Here is a 19,882-nt window from a genome sequence, read left to right on the forward strand (position 1 = left end):
ATGTGTTTAGGATTGTAGCCAAAGACTGAGAGCACCAAGTTTGTTTAAAGTACCTTGGGCAGCTGTTCAAAAAGTGCCCCAATCTTCAAGATGGTCACTAGGAGGATGAGACAGGAGACCAGGGCAGCCACCTGCAGAGGAGAGCATAGAGATGAATAAGTGCAAGCCTGGTTGGAGTAGAAAAGGGCAACCCCCCCCCCCAATGCACACACATACACCCTCCCTTTCTTAAACTACTGACGACATTCCATTCGTTTTCCTTGTGAAAAGCCTAGAGCTCCTCCAGACTTATCGAACATTCCTCCTGTTTGGATTGCACAAAGCTGACATGGAGGTTAGACTATGCCTGGTCTTTACTGAGAGCCAGTGTGGTGTAGTGGTTAAGAGCGGTAGTCTCGTAATCTGGGGAACCGGGTTCGCGTCTCCGCTCCTCCACATGCAGCTGCTGGGTGACCTTGGGCCAGTCACACTTCTTTGAAGTCTCTCAACCCCACTCACCTCACAGAGTGTTTGTTGTGGGGGAGGAAGGGAAAGGAGAATGTTAGCCGCTTTGAGACTCCTTCGGGTAGTGATAAAGCGGGATATCAAATCCAAACTCTTCTTTACTGAGCATTCATCCTGATTTGCTTGCAGGGTGTTTATACCCCGTTCCCATGAATCATTCATCCAGTGCATTTCCTCCTTGCTTTTCCAATTTGGAAAAAGGACTGCCTCTTTTTTTTTTAAAGGGGGGGGGGGCTTTGTTGCACTGGAGTGAAAGAGCGCTTTAACCCACTTTAGTTGTGCAAAGCCATGTTTCCCAGAAGGTGCTCAAATTCCTCCTGAAAAACACTTGACAGTCTGCAGCAGGGGTCAGCAAACTTTTTCAGCAGGGGGCCAGTTCACTGTCCCTCAGACCTTGTAGGGGGCCGGACTATATGAACGAATTCCTATGCCCCACAAATAACCCAGAGATGCATTTTAAATAAAAGCACACATCCAGCTCCTGTAAAAACACCAGGCAGGCCCCACAAATAACCCAGAGATACATTTTAAAGAAAAGGACACATTCCGCTCATGTAAAAACACGCTGACCATGCGCGGGCTGGATTTAGAAGGCAATTGGGCCACATCCGGCCCCCGGGCCTTAGTTTGCCTACCCATGGTCTGGAGGCACCCCTAGGCTCATGCCTTGCCCTCAGACTGGATACGGTTCCCTGTTAATGGATAACCAAACCATCCTCAGCACATCATTTGTGCTCTATGTTCTGTGAAAATAATGGCAGGGAGAGGGAGATTTGAACTAGGCATTTGATGCAAGAGAGGGACGACAAATCCTAGTTACCTAACTTAGCCCAGGATGCGGTTCCATTAGCTCCAAGTGAGCTCTCTCTGCAACCCTGGCTCCAATGCTCAACAGCTAGATTTAGAAACTGCTACCTGCTCCTACCAGAAAAAATATGACATCTTACATTGGGGACGTACCTGGCTGTTGCCTCCAGTGCTCTCCTGCACAAGGGAGCGGGACATGGAGCAGCTGATGCTGTAACATTGGAAAAAACTGCCCACGAAGTTACTGAGCCCCAGGGCTATCAGCTCCTGCAAGAGACATACCATGGAGAAGGGCTGAGAGTCTGCGTGGCTCTGTGGTCCAGTTTCCCATTACACAGGGCTTGACACTCAAAAGGATTGACTAGGATGTTCCTATTGTGCAGCCTGCTCTTTTAAGGGCTGCCTGGCCCAAAGCCAATTTAAAGATCAAGGACCAATCACAGGCCTTGAAGATGCCCGTCAACAGCACCCGGACCAGAGACTGAGCAGGCACACAGGTCATGGATATGCTGCATTTCTGTCCATAATTAATACAATCATTTCTAAGTGTGCATCTATGCATATAGTTTAAGATCTGCAAATTTTATGCACACCTGCGGCCTGTTTGGTCTTTTCTTTGGTTTCCTCACCTTTGGTGGTGTACAAATGGCCAACCTGGGACTGACAGGCAGAATATGTGGATACCCCCCAAACTGAAGACCCACTTGTCTCATAAGTACTCATCTATCCAATGATAAATTAAAACAGATGATAAGATGGGTCAGGGAGCCCAACTTCATCCAGAAGGAAGCATCTACAGATCAATCCACATCTGACTGTTATGTACTGAGTTGAATAGGATCCAAAACGCAGCAGTCTGATTGGTCCTAGAACAATAGTATTCAGAATGCAGCAGTCTGATTGGTCCGCAGGAGCCACCCAATCCAGCTCCAGGTGGAAGTGAATCCACAACCTGATTGGCCTACAGGAGAATCCTGGAATTAGCCAATCACGTGCAGCCCATTGTGTAAATAATGTATATAAAGCAGATATTTGGGGGGAAAATGTGTCATGCAAATGCAATAACCATATTATAGCATAACAGTAGTTTTCAAGCTGTTCAGACTCAGGCCTCACTTTCAACCCAAACATGCATTAGGAGACCCATTTCTTAATCATTTGCCATATATTTGCATGGTGGTATGTCTCCTGCTGCAGCCCACCTAGGATCAGGCTGTGACCCATTAGCGGGTCCTAACCTGCCAGTTGAAGACCAGTGTAGTACAAGACAGAAAGAAAAGCCAGTCCATAATAAATGAAGGTTTGTGTCTGAAGCAAGTAATGTAAGCAACAATGTAAGTCTGAAGTAAGTAAAGTAAGCAATGCAAGTAAGTAAGTAATGCAATAATCCTAGCCAACACAAAGGAAGTCCAATGATCCAATTGCTCAAAACAACATTACTTCACCGGCTGAACTTATCAGTTGTACTGACTCATACTGACTCAGCAGAATGCTGGTCATAAATCAGTTTCAGCTTATTACCTTAGTCATGAATTCCTGATAATCATATCCTGAAAATGCAAGATAAGCCACATGTGAAGCAACACCTGTACTCAGCAAACCCTCAGGAAGAAGGTTCTCTTGAAGCGCTCTCAGCGTTCTTCACAGCTCTACAGTGCCCGCTTCCTCCACCCCTCTCCAGGAAAAACATAACAGAAGCAAAGGCAGAGAACACAAAGCAGCGACAGGGTAAAGGTGAAAGTAATGAAAACCAGGGAGCCAGATAACGGCCAGAGCCTCCTTACCTGGTTGCTGTCCACTTTGTAGCCATGCTTGAGAGCAAAGATCTTGCCGAGAGAGATAGCAATAACGTAGCTAACCATTGCAATGGCAAAGGCATTTCCTACCACCTTCTCAAAATAGTGTACTTTGGGGGCCTGAGGGGGTCTCATCCTGCAATAAGGAAACACAGACGCAGTGAGGCACTTCTGGTCCACAGACAACACAAGGCAAGGCGAGTGAGGACAAGCTTAATGCCTCCCTGAGCAATTCTTCTCTACCTGGAGATGGGTGTGGGTTGAGGGGGCAGGAAAGGGAGCTCAGTTTAGTTTCCTTGGGCCCAGGGGTGAGGAACCTCTGGGTCATGGGCTAACCGGCCTCCCCCATCTGGCCCGAGAGGTCATTTTGGCCTTGCATCTAATGTCATATATTTGGCGTCAGGAGTGGGGCAGGAAAAGGTTTAGCTCAGCCAAATTGTGTTTTGCAGGTGCCACTGATCAGTTGATTGAAGCCATTGCACAGGGCTTCACAAGACCGGCCAATTGTCACCTCTTGTGAAACCCCTTCCAAAGCACTTTGAGGCCCATGTCTGTGCCTGCATGGTTTGATTTCAAACTATGTGAGCCAAAATGGGTAATAACAGCTTTTTGCAAGCTCTCAGACCCAGATAAATTAACCAGTGCACAATATGATCAAGTGAAAGTGTGGATGAACCCTTATTATACATTTTCACCATGAGGTCCCTGAGTGGGTTACAAAATTAATATCCTCTTAAAACAAACAAGAAAGCCAACAAATATTTAAAACGACAGTACCATAAATTACAGTATTGGAGTAGGTCTAAAAAATATTTTCCAGCTGTCAAAGGCCAGGGAAAACAGGTGCATCTTTAGCAATCAATTGTAGCTATAAAGTGAAGATGCATCTCTCTGTCAGGAGAGACTCCAAATTCCCTCTCCCAGGACACTACCCCCTAAACTTCTGAAAACAGCAGAGCTAGCAAGAGAGCTTCATCTCCCCATCAGCACCCAGGAAGAGAAAAATTGCATGTCCTAAGGTGGTTATGGGAAGCAGCCAGAGTGACTCACCCGCTGGGGATTTCACCCACGATGCTAATCGCAAAATTGTCATTCAGCTTGGCAAAGTAGGAGATCACTGTGGATATAATAATCTGAAAACAGGTGGCAGGGTGAGAGGAAGGACTTGGCTACATCTAAGCATTGTTTATATGTTCATCCACTTTCCCCCCATTCAAATTCAACCAGAGTAGTCCACACTCACATGCATTTGAATTCAAATTCAAATCAAAGGATTCAAAGGATCAACTTTGATCTTTCTCATTCATGCCTGTAGCCATTCCCTTTTGTGTTTGTCCTTGCCTTCTAATTTGTTGATTCTATTATGCCTAGTAGAGACCAACAGGACATTTGTGCAGGTAGCTGTGTGCATGCCTTTTTAAAAAAAATCCCCACCCAATAAGTGTGCAAAATCACAGTCGGGCAGTGGTAAATCTGCCTGTGCATTTTTCTGAGTTTGTGCAAATGTGAGGAATCAGAAGAAATATATGTATATACTGTATATATAAGGCCAGTGTGATTTGCCTGTGCAGTATTCAGGTTTTGTACAAATATGAATGATCTTAAGAACTGTCACCTCTTCTGCTTCTCGTTTCTGATTTCCAAAGGTCACAAGTCAACTCCTATTGGCAGATCCATGAGTAAATATGAGCAATTCCCACCCAGAGGTAGATGGGATGCTCCTGTCTAGTGAAAGCTAAATGTTTGTAGCATATTTGTTAGGGGAGGCAGGACTTTTGTTAGGGGGGTCAGATTAGTTGGTTGGACAGTTAGTTAAGTATTTCTATTGTTTTACTTGATCAAGGGGGGCAGCTGCCCCCCTGCCCCCCTGCCCCCTCCAGCTACACCCATGCTTGTAGAATGAAGCTGATCTAGACTAGACTAGTCTGCCTCAGTGGCGTAGCGTGGGTTGTCAGCACCCGGGGCAAGGCAAGTAATTTGCACCCCCTAACCCGTGGATTTGCGCCCCCTAACCCGTGGATTTGCACCCCCTAACCCTAACCCCCAGATGTTGCGCCTGGTGCGGCCGGCCTCCCCTGCACCCCCCCCCCACGCTACACCACTGGTCTGCCTTGACTTTCCATAATGGATAATTGCTGGCTATGCAAACACAATCAAAACTACTGAGTAGAGCCTCCCAAAATATGGGGGAGATCAAGACGATTTTGCCCATTTAACTAACCTGGACTGTGCAGAGAAAGCACTGCAGAGTCAATTCCAGAGAAGAACTCCATGTTAAAGGTCCAGTAGCATGGCTTTCAGGTTGTCATCTTCCATTACAGAAGATTCCCTGGGTTGTTCAACCGCTGGATGCAGAGCAGGTAGGCGCTTTGGACCCACCCCGAAACCTGGTACCCTCCAGATGTTTTGGACTCCCACTCTCATCAGCAGGCTGAGGCTGTTGGGAGTTGTAGTCCAAAACATCTGGAGGGCACCAGGTTAGGCACAGCTACTTCAGACACAGCCTTCTTGGTTGCAGCCCCCAAACCTAGAGCCACCTCTGAAGCGAGATATGCCTGGCCCTTTTGTTACTCACTTCTGGCTAAGCAGCAAAAAGTGCTTTCATTTCAGTGGTCCTTATTAAAATACTGCTTTTTAATAAGAACTTAGCTCCTGCTGCTTAGTTATTTTAGTTTGTTAGTCTTCCTTATAATTGTTAAACATGATTAAATAAATCCCATTCATTTTTCCAGAAAGTTCTAAGGATGATTTAATAGCTACTACATTGTTGTTTCTTGCTAATTTATTGTTTGTGAGCCCACCATGCTATTTTTTTTTTTTAAATAGAGGGACAGGGTAGAAATCCTAGAAATACAGAGAATAAAGTACCGTGAGAAGCTCGATGGGGATTGGGATCGGAAGCTTCTTGCCAATTTTGTCATTGAGCAGCTTCACAAGCAGGATCGAAACCATGGCGACCAGAGAAGTGACCAAGGTGCCCACATTGGTATTTGGCAATTTTGAGCAAACTTCCAAAAAGGTCTGTAGGGGAGGCACAAAGCAGGGGAAGTAATTGTGAAAGTGTGAGCACGGAGGAAACGTGAGAGGAGCAACCAGAGACCCCAATGCAGTGTAATGTTCTGCACTCCCTTCACCTTAACTCGGGGATAAATATGTGTAAACAAACCATATTTCTTAAAGATACCACCATTTCTGCTGTGCCTCAAACCATGGCTTAGTGTCAAGACCCCTGTAATTTTGCTAATGCTCAGCAGCGATTGGGGTGGCTGGTAACACTATGGTTTGTGAATGACCCTCCTTTGATACAGACATGCTGATCTCTTTTATTGTGGTGGGTTTCCATTTTTAATGCTGCTTTCTTGGTTCGTCCTCCTTATATTTCAATTGATTTGAATGATTGTTTATTGTTTAGATCCCATCTTTAAAGAATAAAAATATACGGTATATTTGCAAGGAAAAATACTAAGCAACAACAATAAAAAGAGCCACGCCCGTGATCAATGGCGGTTGTTCTTCGTAGCGTGGCATGCATAAAAGCCAACAGAGGAACGGTTTTAGTATTCTAAAATCTTTTATATGCCTTCCTGTGGGTCCATTGGGGCAGAAAGGAGGAGTATTAAAGGACTGCAGACAAAAGAAACAAAGGCGCCGACACTTGTCCCTTAAAGTGAAGCGATTCTCCTCAACCCCCAGTTGATCTTTGCTGTAAATTACATTTCCATGAGACTTTCTCTGCTGTGGGCACACTTTGCAACCATTGTCAGTGGCAATCTGCTGACAGCGGCAACATTCCGGAGGAGAAAATAGGGATGTTTCATGTTTTACCTCCATTCCGATACCAAGGCCTTGTCCACACCTCACCTCCCTACTGCCACTTCCCCCCACAAAAACCTGCGGTTTACTGCTGAATCAGACCAATCCATAGATTGCCATTTGTTTTGATTCAGCAGTAAAGATCATGTTTCTCAGGGGAAAGCTGTGGGGCAAAGCAAAACTGCTCAGACCCGTGCCAAGGAAGCTCAGGACAAGCGGAAAATTGCTTGCACCTGAACTTTCTGGGTGCTGGACAAGCAGAATTGTGGAGGAGCCCTCTCTGCCTGACCCCTCTCTGGCCTTCCTTGGTTCTTCTCTGACTGTTGTATTCATTTTCTCAGAAATAGGCTGTCCTGCCCTGACTATGGAAGCAAAGCTATTTATTAGTAAACAGACCACAACAGCTTCCTTCCTTCAAGGCTTAAGAATTGTTAACCTCACAGTGAATCTAAGTGTGCCTTTTATAGAACCACTGCGCCACAAACATTTTCAGAAACATTTACAGTCTTTATAGGGGAGCTGGTGGTGATGGTGGTGTGAGGAGAGCTCTTCTACAGTATGCATGCTCACACCAATAACGTTTTCAAAAAGTAAAATAAAAGCAAGCATCCAAAATCCCCCTAAAAGAGGCAAAGCGGCGATCTAACTGGGGTAGTGATTTACCAAAGCTGCATACCAGAAAATGGGAAACAGGTGCATTTGGCATGTATGGATTTGTGTGCGCTTAAAATAGCATGGAATCTTTATATTGGGATTTATTACACCTGCCAGACATACCTAGTGATTCAGAAAACACAATCCGAATCCCTGGAAGCCACACAAGGGAAGGCACTGGCATCTTCCTGGAAGCTGTGGCACTGCACTTGCCATGATGGGATGGGCAGAGCAAGGTGGCTCTGAGGGTGGGGTAGCTCCAGGGCAGTGGAGGCCAACCTGCTGCTCTCCTGACCTCACCCTCCCTCGCCCTGCTCCGTCCTTCTCCCAGCAAACGCAGCCCTGCAACATCAGGAGGAGGCCACTGTCTTCCCTCATGTGGCTTCCAGGGATTTAGATTGTGTTTTCTGAACCTCTCTGTGGCATGAGAGGATGAGTTCATTCACACAAGCTAGAGGAACAAGCATGTATAAAAATGTCATGTGGAACATGGTTAAGAAAGGGCAGGAGTCATTGGCACCCTTGGGGGGTTTCCCTCCCAATGCAAGTAGCAGCCTCAGGGAGACGATCGGTGCTTTTTTCTAAAAAAATGTTTAAGGGTACTCTCATTTTGACTCAAGAAAATCACCATTTTATAGTTTAAATTGGGAAAAATAAATATAGTAAATGAACAAAAGTACAAAGATCCACAAAACGTTTAGGGGTGTATGCGTCCCCTTGCGTCCCCCCAGAAAAAAGCACTGGAGACTATTATTGTTTGGACCTCACAGCAAGTGGGGAGGAGGTTTTAACTCTCCTTTTCTAATGCTACAGTCTGGCTGCTGTTTGGTAAACCTGCCCAACAAACAACAACAAACAAACATGCATATTAATAGCCTCCGTAGATAAATAGGTACCGCTCTGGCAGGAAGGTAAACGGTGTTTCTGTGCGCTGCTCTGGTTTGCCAGAAGCGGCTTAGTCATGCTGGCCACATGACCCGGAAGCTGTACTCCGGCTCCCTCGGCCAGTAAAGCGAGATGAGCACCACAACCCCAGAGTCGGCCACGACTGGACCTAATGATCAGGGGTCCCTTTACCTTTACTTTAATGTTGGCTTTACATCTAGCATGTTGCTAAGATAGCTTCCAGCTCCAAAAGACTTCAAACTCCTCCACCGACTCCTCTCTAGCCTAAACCTGCCCTTTCCCGGGCCCAACTGTACTTACATAGATTATTGACAACGGCCCTGCATACTCCTTCACAGTCACCCCAAAGACGTACTTCAGCTGGGAGATCAGCACTTGGATAGAGGCCGCTGTGGTGTAGCCCCGCACCAAGGGCTCAGAAAGGTAGGTGGCCACAAACCCAAACTGAAGCAGACCAAGGGCAATCTAAAAAACAGAAAGCAGGGGGAATAAGATCCTAATGTTGTCTCTCACACACAACTCCCATCCAGAAATCTCCCTGTGGGACAAAGTAGATATGGGGGTGTGTCGCAGAGGTATCTTGCTATGAAGCCTGCTGAGACTTGCCAGAGACCCAGGACAGAAAACAGAACATAAGATCAACCAATTCTGTCCCTGTGAGATGGGGCCAAACATATAGGCTTATTTAAAAGCCTGTCAGGTTGCAGGAGAAAAACCTGAGACTTTAGAACAGGGGTAGACAATGAGCTAGAGAATGTTGCTAGACTAGAAAAAGTGCATTATATTAGGGAAAATTACAAACAAACCCAAACATATTAGAAGAAATATGCATGGAAATGTATACAACCTTGTGTGTGAACTTCTAAAATATATTTACAGTGGTACCTTGGGTTACATACGCTTCAGGTTAAATACGCTTCAGGGTACAGACTCCACTAACCCAGAAATATTACCTCGGGTTAAGAACTTTGCTTCAGGATGAGAACAGAAATCGTGGTCCGGCGGCACGGCAGCAGCAGGAGGCCCCATTAGCTAAAGTGGTGCTTCAGGTTAAGAACATTTTCAGGTTAAGAACGGACCTCCGGAACGAATTAAGTACTTAACCCGAGGTACCACTGTACAATAATCACAATCTAATGGGGAAATGGGCTGGACTGAGCTTAAGGCTGTAAAAATGATGAACTGAGACATAATTGACAGATTCATTCATTCCTGCCTCCTTTGTTATTGTTGAGAGAGAACATGCACACTTTTGGGTCCCACCACTCACCTGAAATATGCCGACCAAGAAGGCGAGTGCACCCACCAGTTCCACTCTGGCAGCATCCCTCAGAGTCTCATTGACAATGGTGACATTCGAACCATTAACTGTCTCCATGTACTTTCCGCTTGGTTCCAGTGAATCTGTCACACTCCCGATCATCACAGAGATGATAGCAAATGGGCCTGTGAGGAGGAGATAGAGGCTTGGGCCAAGAGATCAGCTACCTGTCCAACCTTGCATCCCCACAAGAATCCAGTCCTCTTTTGTCACAAGCTCAGTTGGCTTTGCTTATCCATCCACATCACCAAGATGGCAGGATTTGCATTGGGTGCCACAGGATCACAATTTAGGGCCAGAGGAAGAAGATCCCAGCTTCCTGCCTTTAAGAGTATTTTGATGATGATGATAAAATAATAATAATAATAATAATAATAATAATAATAATAATAATAAGCGATAAACCATCAAACATTAAAAACTTCCCAAAACAGGGCTGACTTCAGATGTCTTTTAAAAGTCAGATACTTGTTTATTTCCTTGACATCTGATGGGAGGGTGTTCCACAGGGCAGGTGCCACTACCGAGAAGGCCCTTTTTGAACAAAGAGGGCTTGTCCCCTTACACCTCACCAGTCACCTGGTTCGAGATAGCAAATGAGTCTTGTGAAGCAGGGCAAGAGGCAATTAAGCCAACTTAAATTAATTTGAAGATGTGTATACAAAACTGCCAAGTGGAAAATCAGAAGTCATTATTTCCTTTTTTAAAATTTCTCTTCTTATCTCTTTTAAAAATCTTTTTTTCTCTATGATTTTTAAACACTGTTCTTTTTCGTTAACTCTTATCTATATTTATGTTCTGTGATGGATGGAAGATGAGAGGCAGGGCAGAGAGGATTTCCCAGATTAGGAGGCTGGGGAAGAGAGGGAAGCCCCCAGGTGAGATGTTGGGATGTCTTACCTCCCTTGGTGTGGATGAAGAATAAAGCTATAACCTAGATAGAGGGTTTTGTATTTTCCTATATTTTCCTCTTCTCTTCCATCTTCTTCTTCTTACACCTTTTTTTTTTTACCCTTTCCCTTTTCTATTTTTCCTCTCTGCTTTGCTTTTATTGTAGTCTTTCAATAAAAACTGAACTCCTACGCAGATCCCAGAAGGCCTCTTCTCCCAGCATCCCCTGCTCACCCACAGAGATGTGCCTGGAGGTCCCAAAGAAGAAATACAGCAGGACGGGATAGAAGGCTGAATACAAGCCGATGACGGGAGGCAGCCCTGCTAGAAGCGCATAGGCCAAACCTGGGCAAAATAAAGGCGGTGTTAATACGCAGCCAATGCTTGGTACCTTTGCTTAGAATGCAGGCTCCATTGTATCCTAGGCGTCCCACTCAGACGCGCTGTAGTTTTATCCACCCACCAAGCCTATGTATGCAGGCAACTTACATGGCCTCCTGCTATTTCCCAGCATGGTTTAGTGGTTACAGTGTCAGACTAGGAGTCTGGGAGAAGCAGGGTTCAAATCCCCCATTCAGCCACAAAGCTCACTGGGTCTCCTTGGGCCGGTCGCTGACCCTCACCCGCACCTACCTCACAAGATTGTGGTGGGGTTTAAATGAGGGGTGGGACCCATACATGCCACCTTGGAGAAAAAGGTGGGATAGAAATGCAACAAGGTTGATAAATATGAGTCTGTCTCAGAAATTCCAGACTGCACCCTTCACCTACATCCCCTTCTCCTCATCTAGCTTTTTTAGCCAAAGCTTTGTCTTCCCCACAGTCCTCAAGGCCGTATTTCTAACAGTAACTTAAATCGGAAGCATGTTTTCATTTGAGTTCCCTGTCCAGTAGTGTTTTGGTATCTGGCAGCTCCTCCAATGTTTGTGAAAGTTCAGCACAATATAGCAGAAAGACATGGCCTCTTGCTAATCTGGTGTCAATGGCACACCTATGCCAGGTACACAGACAAGGACCTGTCCACTTAAGACTGAAACACAGAAGGGCCACAAAACCTCAAGGAGGCTCTTTGCTCTCCAAGAACAGGGGAAGAAATGGATGACAGTCAGGGCTGCTGTTAATGGCCTTGTGGAGTACAAGGTTGACAACTGGCTCCCTGAAAGCTTACCCTGAGGGAGATGCATGATTCCTACACTGAATCCTGAGATGATGTCCCCTAGCAGCCAATCCTTGACTGGGTACCGCGGTAGCCATTTCAGGATGGGGAAGAACTTGAACAGCAAGGACTTTGCAGTTGAACTTGAGCATCTGTGAGGGAAAAGTGCAAAAAGGCATGTCTGAGAGGGAAGTTTGGTCTTCAAATTGCACTGTGGCCCAGCAATGGAAGAACTGGGAGGTCAAAAATACCCCGTCCTATCTTGGGCATGCCTCTTCTTCCAAGAACATGACTGTTAGCCAGCAGGTGTCTCCTTCAGAGACAGAAGGGACCAAATTCCACATCTGTAACATTTGGGCAGATGTGGAGGCTAAAGGAGGCAATGAAGGAGGTGGGACTGCCCTACCTACCGCTAAACTACTCATGTGAAAAGCACAGCCTCTAGCTCTTCCTGCCCCTTTCGGTTCAGGGACTTGGCCAGGAGTTCAGCAGGGCTTGGGAGGGGAGGCTCCGGACTTGAAGCCCTCCCACAGGCCTTCTGACTGGTAATTGGTGGAAGGAACTGGCTAAAACCCAAAGATTAAAATCTCTAAAGTGGTAGAAGCAAAAGCGCACAGCACCCTCCATTTTCAGGGTTGGTGTACATGACTGTGAGCCACTTCAAAGGTACAGTTCATATGCACATAATATAGTCCTTTGAGGTCTGATTCACTTGTGACTGCATAAGGGAGTCTCACATCTTTGTCCATGGAAAAAGTCCTTGCCTAAGGAAAGCTTGCATATCAAGGACAGGGTTCATCTAAAGCCCCTTCTCACAAAATGCCAGTATTCCATGGGAAAGAAGGTTTTGTTACAAAGGGAACATGCAATGCCCTCCACTACCAGCACCACACATTCGCTGCAACCCTAAGTGGAATGACATTAGAAGGGAAATATCTTGTCTGATGCGTGTTCTCTGTGACAAGAACATGCATTGAGGGTTTTTTTTCTTTTAAGGGAGACTAGTGGGATCCATGACAAAATGTTGCCGCATGGAGTGCTGTTGTTCATTGTGTCAGCCAGCTAGCCAGCCAGCCAGTCACACCCTCCTCCATGATGCTCCATTCCAGACCCCCTCCACCGAGTTTTCAATCTATTTCCCCCACCCAACAGTCAGCGTTCTGTAACTACCATACTTAGCTGTCATTAGCCCTTTGGGTGGTTTCCTGCCCCTTAAGGCTTTTTCTTCTGAAAAGCTTTTAGTAAACCTTGGGTAATCCCCAAATAACTCCTTTTTGTGTGATGGTGGCATTTTTGGCTCTATAAGCAACAGCACACATTTTATTTTATTTTTGTCACATTTTGTCACACAAGCATCAGAAGTAGAAATAGAAAGAAGGATAAACCAATGGAAGTGACTGGAGCACTGGTCTATGGTCCTCCTGGTTTCTAATCAAGTCATTCTTCTTTTCAGGCTGTGTAGATCCCATACATTTAAAGCATACAACTTACCCCAAAGAATCCTGGGAACTATAGTGTTTGGAGTTGTGGCTCTTAGGCTGAACTACTGTTCCCATAATTCTTTGGGGGAAGTCATGTGCTTTAAATGTATTGGTATGTATACAAATTCAGGGCTTGCAAGTTCCACAAGGTGCTCTACAGCCTTCCCAAAAAGTCCCTTTAGTGAGCTATAGAAACATCATACCTTATCTTCTGGATCTTGGTAGAGAGAGAGGTTGAAGGAGCCTCATTTCTCAGGCCAATCGTCTCTAGTTCAGCCTCAGTCAATGTATGATGCTTGGCCCTGGAGCGGCACGAATCTTCGTTTTCTTTCATCTCCTTGGCAATAATGCCACCTGCTTTATGGACTCACTCTGAGGCTAGGAAGAGGGGAAGGAAGCAAGAGGGCCATTAAGACCACCTGCCACTCTGAGAACTTTGCAACCTTGGATTCTGCCACACATTTCCTTTTAAATGGGCCTGGGAATAGAGCATTTAAAATAAATACAGTATAGGCCAAGGATGTGGAACCTGTGGCCCGTCTGTGGTGGTGACAGCACTGGGCTGTTTCACCTAAGTGCCGCAACACTTGGGCCTTTAATACCCAAAGACTCCAGCCAACATGGTCAATGCTCAGGACAATAGGAATTGTAGAATCATAGAATTGTAAAGTGTGGAAGGGACCCAAGGGTCATCTAGTCCAGGAACAACATAAACGGAATATAGAGGTTCCTGTTATATGAAATTGTGGGCAACTCATGTCATGCAAGAATGAAATAACACAACCTCTTTAAAATAAAGCTAATAACCAGTTATCTGATGCTGAGCAAAATGTTGGACCTCTGGCCTATAACTCCGAGAAGTCAAATGAGGTTTCCCCTGGCAGATCGGGACAAATATATTACTGTTTTAGTGGCTTCCTTTTTAGTCACAATTTTACCTGAAAGGGTTCCCAATGAACCATCCTTTTGGGGAACAGACAGGACAAAGCAGAATATCTAAGTGCACATGATGACAATGTGACCTTATGACCCTTGACAGCTTCACCCTTGTCCTTTTAATTATCCCAGTGACCTGAAATGCTTTATACTGTGATGCCCATAAAGGTATTTGATTTGCAAATATTGTTCAACAATAGTCCTAATATACATTTATAATTCATTTTGATATTATTATCCAATAATATTTGTAAATGAATATAGACAGACAACAATAATTGCATATATATAGAAAGATTTATTTGTTTACAGACATTTTATGGAAAAAATTGAAGAAGAACAATTATATATAAAATGGACAAAGACAATGCGAAAAGTTAAAGACGACATAAAAAAGCCGGAAGGAGGAAGGAGGAAAGTTCGCTTGGGAGACTAAGAACAAATGTGAAACATAATGTATGTGTATGTATAGTATGTAACTAAAAATTCAATAAAAATCATCTAAAAAAAAAGGGGGTATTTGATTTGATAACCAGTTATCGGATGTCTGAAGGCTACTGAAGGCCTGACCATTTCCTGAGCTGGCATGCTTGCGAAACAGAGCAGGTGCATGACCCCATATAGTCCAGCACAAGTGTTAAGGGAGGAAGCAGCAACTGAAGTTTGAGGAGGGAAGGGAAAGGATTGGGGAAATTGTGGCCCTCCAGGTGTTGCTGAACCACAACTCTCATCCTCCAGATCATTGGCCATGCTGGCTTGGATTTATTGGAGCCGTAGTCAAAGAGGTTCCCCATGCCAGAACAAAGTGGAAGTCTTCCTCTGGGCAGATTTAAGGCCCCCGGCCTCCAGAAAGATCATAGGCTGGCAGCAATGGCCAAACATCAGGCATCTAGAATGCCTAGTTGCCTACTGTAATATCAATTATATTAATTCATTCATATACAATTGCTGTGTGGGCACTCAGTGTTTGAATGGTAAGTCTGTGGCAGCAAAGCCTACCCTTGTTTTAACCATATTGTACAAAACATCTCGAAGGAATAAAACATATACAACCAATTACATATATGGAAACAGTTTTAAATCCAATACATATATAAATTCAAGTATCTTCAGAAGATGAAGATGGTGCTGCTGTAGGAGAAGAGCTGTAGCTCAATGGCAGAAGATCAGGTCCCACGTTCAAAGCCTGGCATCTCCAGGTAGAGTTAGGGTCAGAAACCCAGAGACCTGCTACCAGTCAGAGTAGACGGTACTGACCTAGATGGATGAATGGTCTGCCTCAGTATAGGGCAGTTTCTTATGTGCTTCTATGTAAGAGGCTGCAGTGTTGTTTTCTCTTCAGAACTGTTGTGCAGTTCTTTAGGTGCAGCACAGCTAAGAACATATTTATTGCTCTGCAGTTTGCAAGTACAAGTAGTATTCCCTGCCGTGCACATTTTTTATAATGTTTTTAATTAACAGCACAAAGTTCAGTAACTCGTTATATGCTTTTATCATTTCATGCATAGGCTGACTTGGAACGGCCTGCCCTGCTGAGTATCTATAACCATCTGAGGTTTACTTTATGGGAACTATAAAATGATGACGCACATTTCCAATATGAAATTGAATGCATATTTTAAAAGCATTGTTTATATTTACAAAGGAATCAGGCTCTCTAAAGAGTGGAAGATTTGACACTAGAGTTGTCTTTTTAAGAGACTGCTTTTTCCTCGCACGATGGAGAATTCATAAGGGTATTCTGTTAATTGTGGTACTCAGATCGGTGCACAGAAGCTAACACCTTCATCTTGCAGCCTATGGGCTAGTTTTATGATTTAACAATGTTATAACTTAAGAAGACTCTGATAGCATATATGACTTGTTATGCCGAAATTTTTATTGCTCGTAAAAGTGTTGTGAAATGATTGTTTGTAATGAGTCTTAGTAGTGATCCTAGGGCTGTGTACACACCATACATTTAAAGCACCTCTCCCTAAGAGTCCTGGGAACTCTTTTTCAAGAGGAAATGTGCTTTAGATGTATGGTGTGAATGACGACAACAACAACAACAACAACAACAACAACAACAACAACAACAACAACAACAACAACAACAACATATTTATACCCCACCCATCTGGCTGGGTTTCCCCAGCCACTCTGGGCGGCTCCCAACAGAATATTAAAAACACGATAAAACATCAAACATTAAAAACTTCCCTAAAAAGGGCTGCCTTCAGATAATAATAATAATAATAATAATAATAATAATAATAATAATAATAATAATAATAATATATTTATTTATACCCCGCCCTTCTGGCTGAGTCTCCCCAGCCACTCTGGGTGACTCCCAATCGAGTGTTAAAAACAATACAGCATTAAATATTAAAAACTTCCCTAAACAGGGTTGCCTTCAGATGTCTTTTAAAGATAGGATAGCTGCTTATTTCCTTCACATCTGAAGGGAGGTCGGGTGCCACTACCAAGAAGGCCCTGCAGCCTATCTGTTTCATTGGGAGTAAACAAAGCAAAACTAAAACTTAAACCAAGTCAGCCATATAGCCATTGTACTACCTTGCAGAGAAACTCATGAGAAAATTATCTCAGTTAATGCCCTAGCTAGCCCCTGCCCCCTCTCTCTAACAACTCCTTGTCCCTCCAAGCTGAGCTCTATAATTGGGTATAAAGGTGGCATTAACTAAGATTTTATTTCCTCCTCAAGAGGATGCAATTAAGGACATGCCTCCCTGGCCAACTAGATGCCATTTAAGGACAAGTCTAGGTGTTGACTGAAGGAGCAAGTGAAAAGGTATAACTTGAAATGCCCTAAAGTTAGACTCTGGACTGCAGGCATTAGCCATTTTGGAAACCTCCCTGGGCACTTGAGGACAAAGGCAAGTGGAACTGCACTACATAAAGGCAGGCACGCAAGGATATGTGTAATGACTCCCCACTAGGTACTATTACAAGGAGAAACTGCAGGGCACGTTAAATGCATTTTCCATCCAATGTGCCGGGTCTGAATAATGAAAAAAGCACCAGCTAGAGTGGGAGGGAGGAGACTGGTAATGAATGAGATTTGGTGATTTACTCCCATTGCAAATATCAGCTTCAGAAGAGGGATTTTCTTAAGAGCCCGCAGTGGAGAAAGGGGCTAAATCCCCTCGTGTCTGCTCTGAGCCTGTTAATTATTAGCACCCTCAAAGGAAGATATTCCCTTTTTAAAAACATGCAGATTAGGCCTTATCCACACTTCCTCTTGTCATGTTGCGTTCCCCTGGGGAAACTGCTCTTCAGTGCTCAGTCAGAAAAAAAATGGCAATTTGGGTTTCCTTCAGATTGATGATTGTTCTAATTTATTGCTAAAGAGCAGGTTTTCCCTGGGAAAAGAGTGGGGAAAGGGGAAAACCGCTCATCCCTGTGCTTTTAAGGCATGGGACAAGCAGAAGTGTGGACAAGCCCTCTGACGCAAAGGAGTATTTGACCCCATATCTAGTTTGGCCCTGATAAATGTAGCAAAAAAATTACACTGGAGGATTCCTCTGACAACAGAGAAAGGTTCTGATACCACAAAATACAATATAGGACCAGGACAATGTGGGGAATCTTTGGTGGTCCCAGGCACCCCATCTTCCCTATTTGGATTTGTACCCCAAAGACCACAGGAACTTGTGGGTGCATGGAAGGTAAGCTGTAAGCAAGCACAATTTGTGACAGTGCACAACACCATTGCTCGTCTTTTATGGCATCATCCTTAGCTTCCAATTCCCCAAGCTTAAGCCAACATGAGATAGCCTTACATTGCTCTTAAGCCTGCAGGTCTTTTGGTCACCAAATGTAATAGAATTCTCAGCCATCTGGATCAAATCACAATTCACAGAAGTACTTGTGGTCAGCCGTGACAATTCATCTGGCAAGTTTATTTATACCCTAGAATTTTTTTACTAGTCTACAAATACTGACATGGTGCTATTGGGGAAAATAATATTTTTTGGGGGGAGTAGGGTGCTGAAAGGGAGCACATTCAGTCATTATTTTAGGAGTCCACCTAGACATCTCCATAAAAGGACACAAATTTGCATAAAATATACATATGGTAATATTGTTATGTGCACCCAAATCTCTAAGTGGTGAGAGACATCGGGGTGCCAGCACTTTCCTTGGAATGAAGGTCAGTGAAAACTGGTATATTGGTTTTATTTACACATCTATGCAGGCTGCGCATAAGATGGAAGAGCTCACATCATTAACTCTCCAACAGATCTTGCTCCCCCATTAAGTTTCCAGGGAGGCTCCCAAAGCTATAGCTTTGGTTTCAGCACAGAGAGCAAGTCAGGTCTCTGTGCCTTCCTAGCCGAGACAAGAGAGACCTGCCCTGGCCTATTGTCCTGGACTTGGCCTCCAGCCAGGTGAGGGTGGGGGATAGGGGAGGAAGAAGACCTAGCCCCTCCTTATGGAAGCATCACTAGATAGTTGTTTCTATGGCAACACATCTGTACTTAGGTACATAAGAAGAGCCTGATGGATCAAGCCAAAGGCTCATCTAGTCCAGCATCTTGGTCTCACAGTGGCCAGCCAGATGCCTGTGGGAAGGACCAACTCTTGCAAAAAGGATGCTCAACATGCTTGGTTAGGGCCATTAATGTAACAAAAAAACTAGTCTGGCCATTTTCAGCAGTTCCTTCTATGACACACTCCCATCTTACAGATATAGAATCCCAGGTCTGGAAGGACCAAAACATATCATTCAAACCACATGCCCCATCCTATAACACTACACACACATAGATGAATTATAATTTAAATAATAACCCAATGCACCTCACCCCAGAATAAAGACTGATCTGTGCACCTGCTCAGTCTGCTTTGCAGGCACTTACTGCTGATGGGCAACTTCAAGCAGTTGGGTTGAAGAATTACAACCCCCCCCCCAAAAAAAAAAGAGATGGGAGAGGGAGAACTAAGGGGGCAAACCCTCTCCAACAGATCGATGAACAGGACTAAACACGCTCACTGGATTTTACACCAAGTTTTCAGCTTCAGCCAATCCCAGTTTCCTGTTGAGCGTACCTCTATAAGGCTATATAAGCACTGCACCTATAAAGTGCATTTGAAGCACATTTTCCACCTCCTTCAAAGAATCCTGGGCATTGTAGTTTGCTCAGGGTTGCTAGGAATGGGAAACTACAGTGAACAGTAAACTACAGTGTCCAGAATACTTTGAGGGGGGAAATGTGCTCCAAATATAATTTAGAGATACCATGTATGCAACCAAAGCTAGGTTTTCAAATTTCCACACTAGTTATATTCACAATTTGCATTTTATGTGTATAGCGAGGAGGACAGCATAGCTGTGGCATTCAGATGGCAGCTAATCTCTCTCTCTCTCTCTCTCTCTCTCTCTCTCTCTCTCTCTCTCTCTCACACACACACACACACACACACACACACACACTCCATTCTGTCTGTACCAGTAGCTCCTCCTTCCCTTCCCTGGGGAATGCTAGAAAGGGAATCCCAAGAATCACCCTCTTACCTGATGTGTGATAAAAGGCAGCAGGATTGGCAATGTGTGCTGTGGCCGGACGGCTCTCTAACTGTGTGCTCCCCTTTGCTCACTATTAATACCTGA

At 44.5% G+C, this 19,882-nt stretch overlaps 1 protein-coding gene across 1 annotated transcript in view; it reads right to left on the reverse strand.

Moving 5' to 3' along the window:
* The window catches only part of SLC26A6 (solute carrier family 26 member 6), a 31,496-nt gene extending 11,614 nt beyond the window's left edge, over nucleotides 1–19,882 (reverse strand). The window contains exons 1-11 of the mRNA XM_081184093.1: nucleotides 19,787–19,882; nucleotides 13,533–13,707; nucleotides 11,861–12,000; nucleotides 10,927–11,037; nucleotides 9,751–9,926; nucleotides 8,781–8,945; nucleotides 5,976–6,128; nucleotides 4,158–4,240; nucleotides 3,096–3,243; nucleotides 1,465–1,578; nucleotides 54–131 (exon numbers count right to left, since the gene is read on the reverse strand). Coding sequence (XP_081040219.1) covers nucleotides 54–131; nucleotides 1,465–1,578; nucleotides 3,096–3,243; nucleotides 4,158–4,240; nucleotides 5,976–6,128; nucleotides 8,781–8,945; nucleotides 9,751–9,926; nucleotides 10,927–11,037; nucleotides 11,861–12,000; nucleotides 13,533–13,663 — 1,299 coding nt within the window. The 5' untranslated portion in view covers nucleotides 13,664–13,707; nucleotides 19,787–19,882. The remainder of the gene's footprint in view (nucleotides 1–53; nucleotides 132–1,464; nucleotides 1,579–3,095; nucleotides 3,244–4,157; nucleotides 4,241–5,975; nucleotides 6,129–8,780; nucleotides 8,946–9,750; nucleotides 9,927–10,926; nucleotides 11,038–11,860; nucleotides 12,001–13,532; nucleotides 13,708–19,786) is intronic.

Source organism: Podarcis bocagei (assembly GCF_964188305.1).
Source record: "Podarcis bocagei genome assembly, chromosome: 2".
NCBI lineage: Eukaryota > Metazoa > Chordata > Lepidosauria > Squamata > Lacertidae > Podarcis > Podarcis bocagei.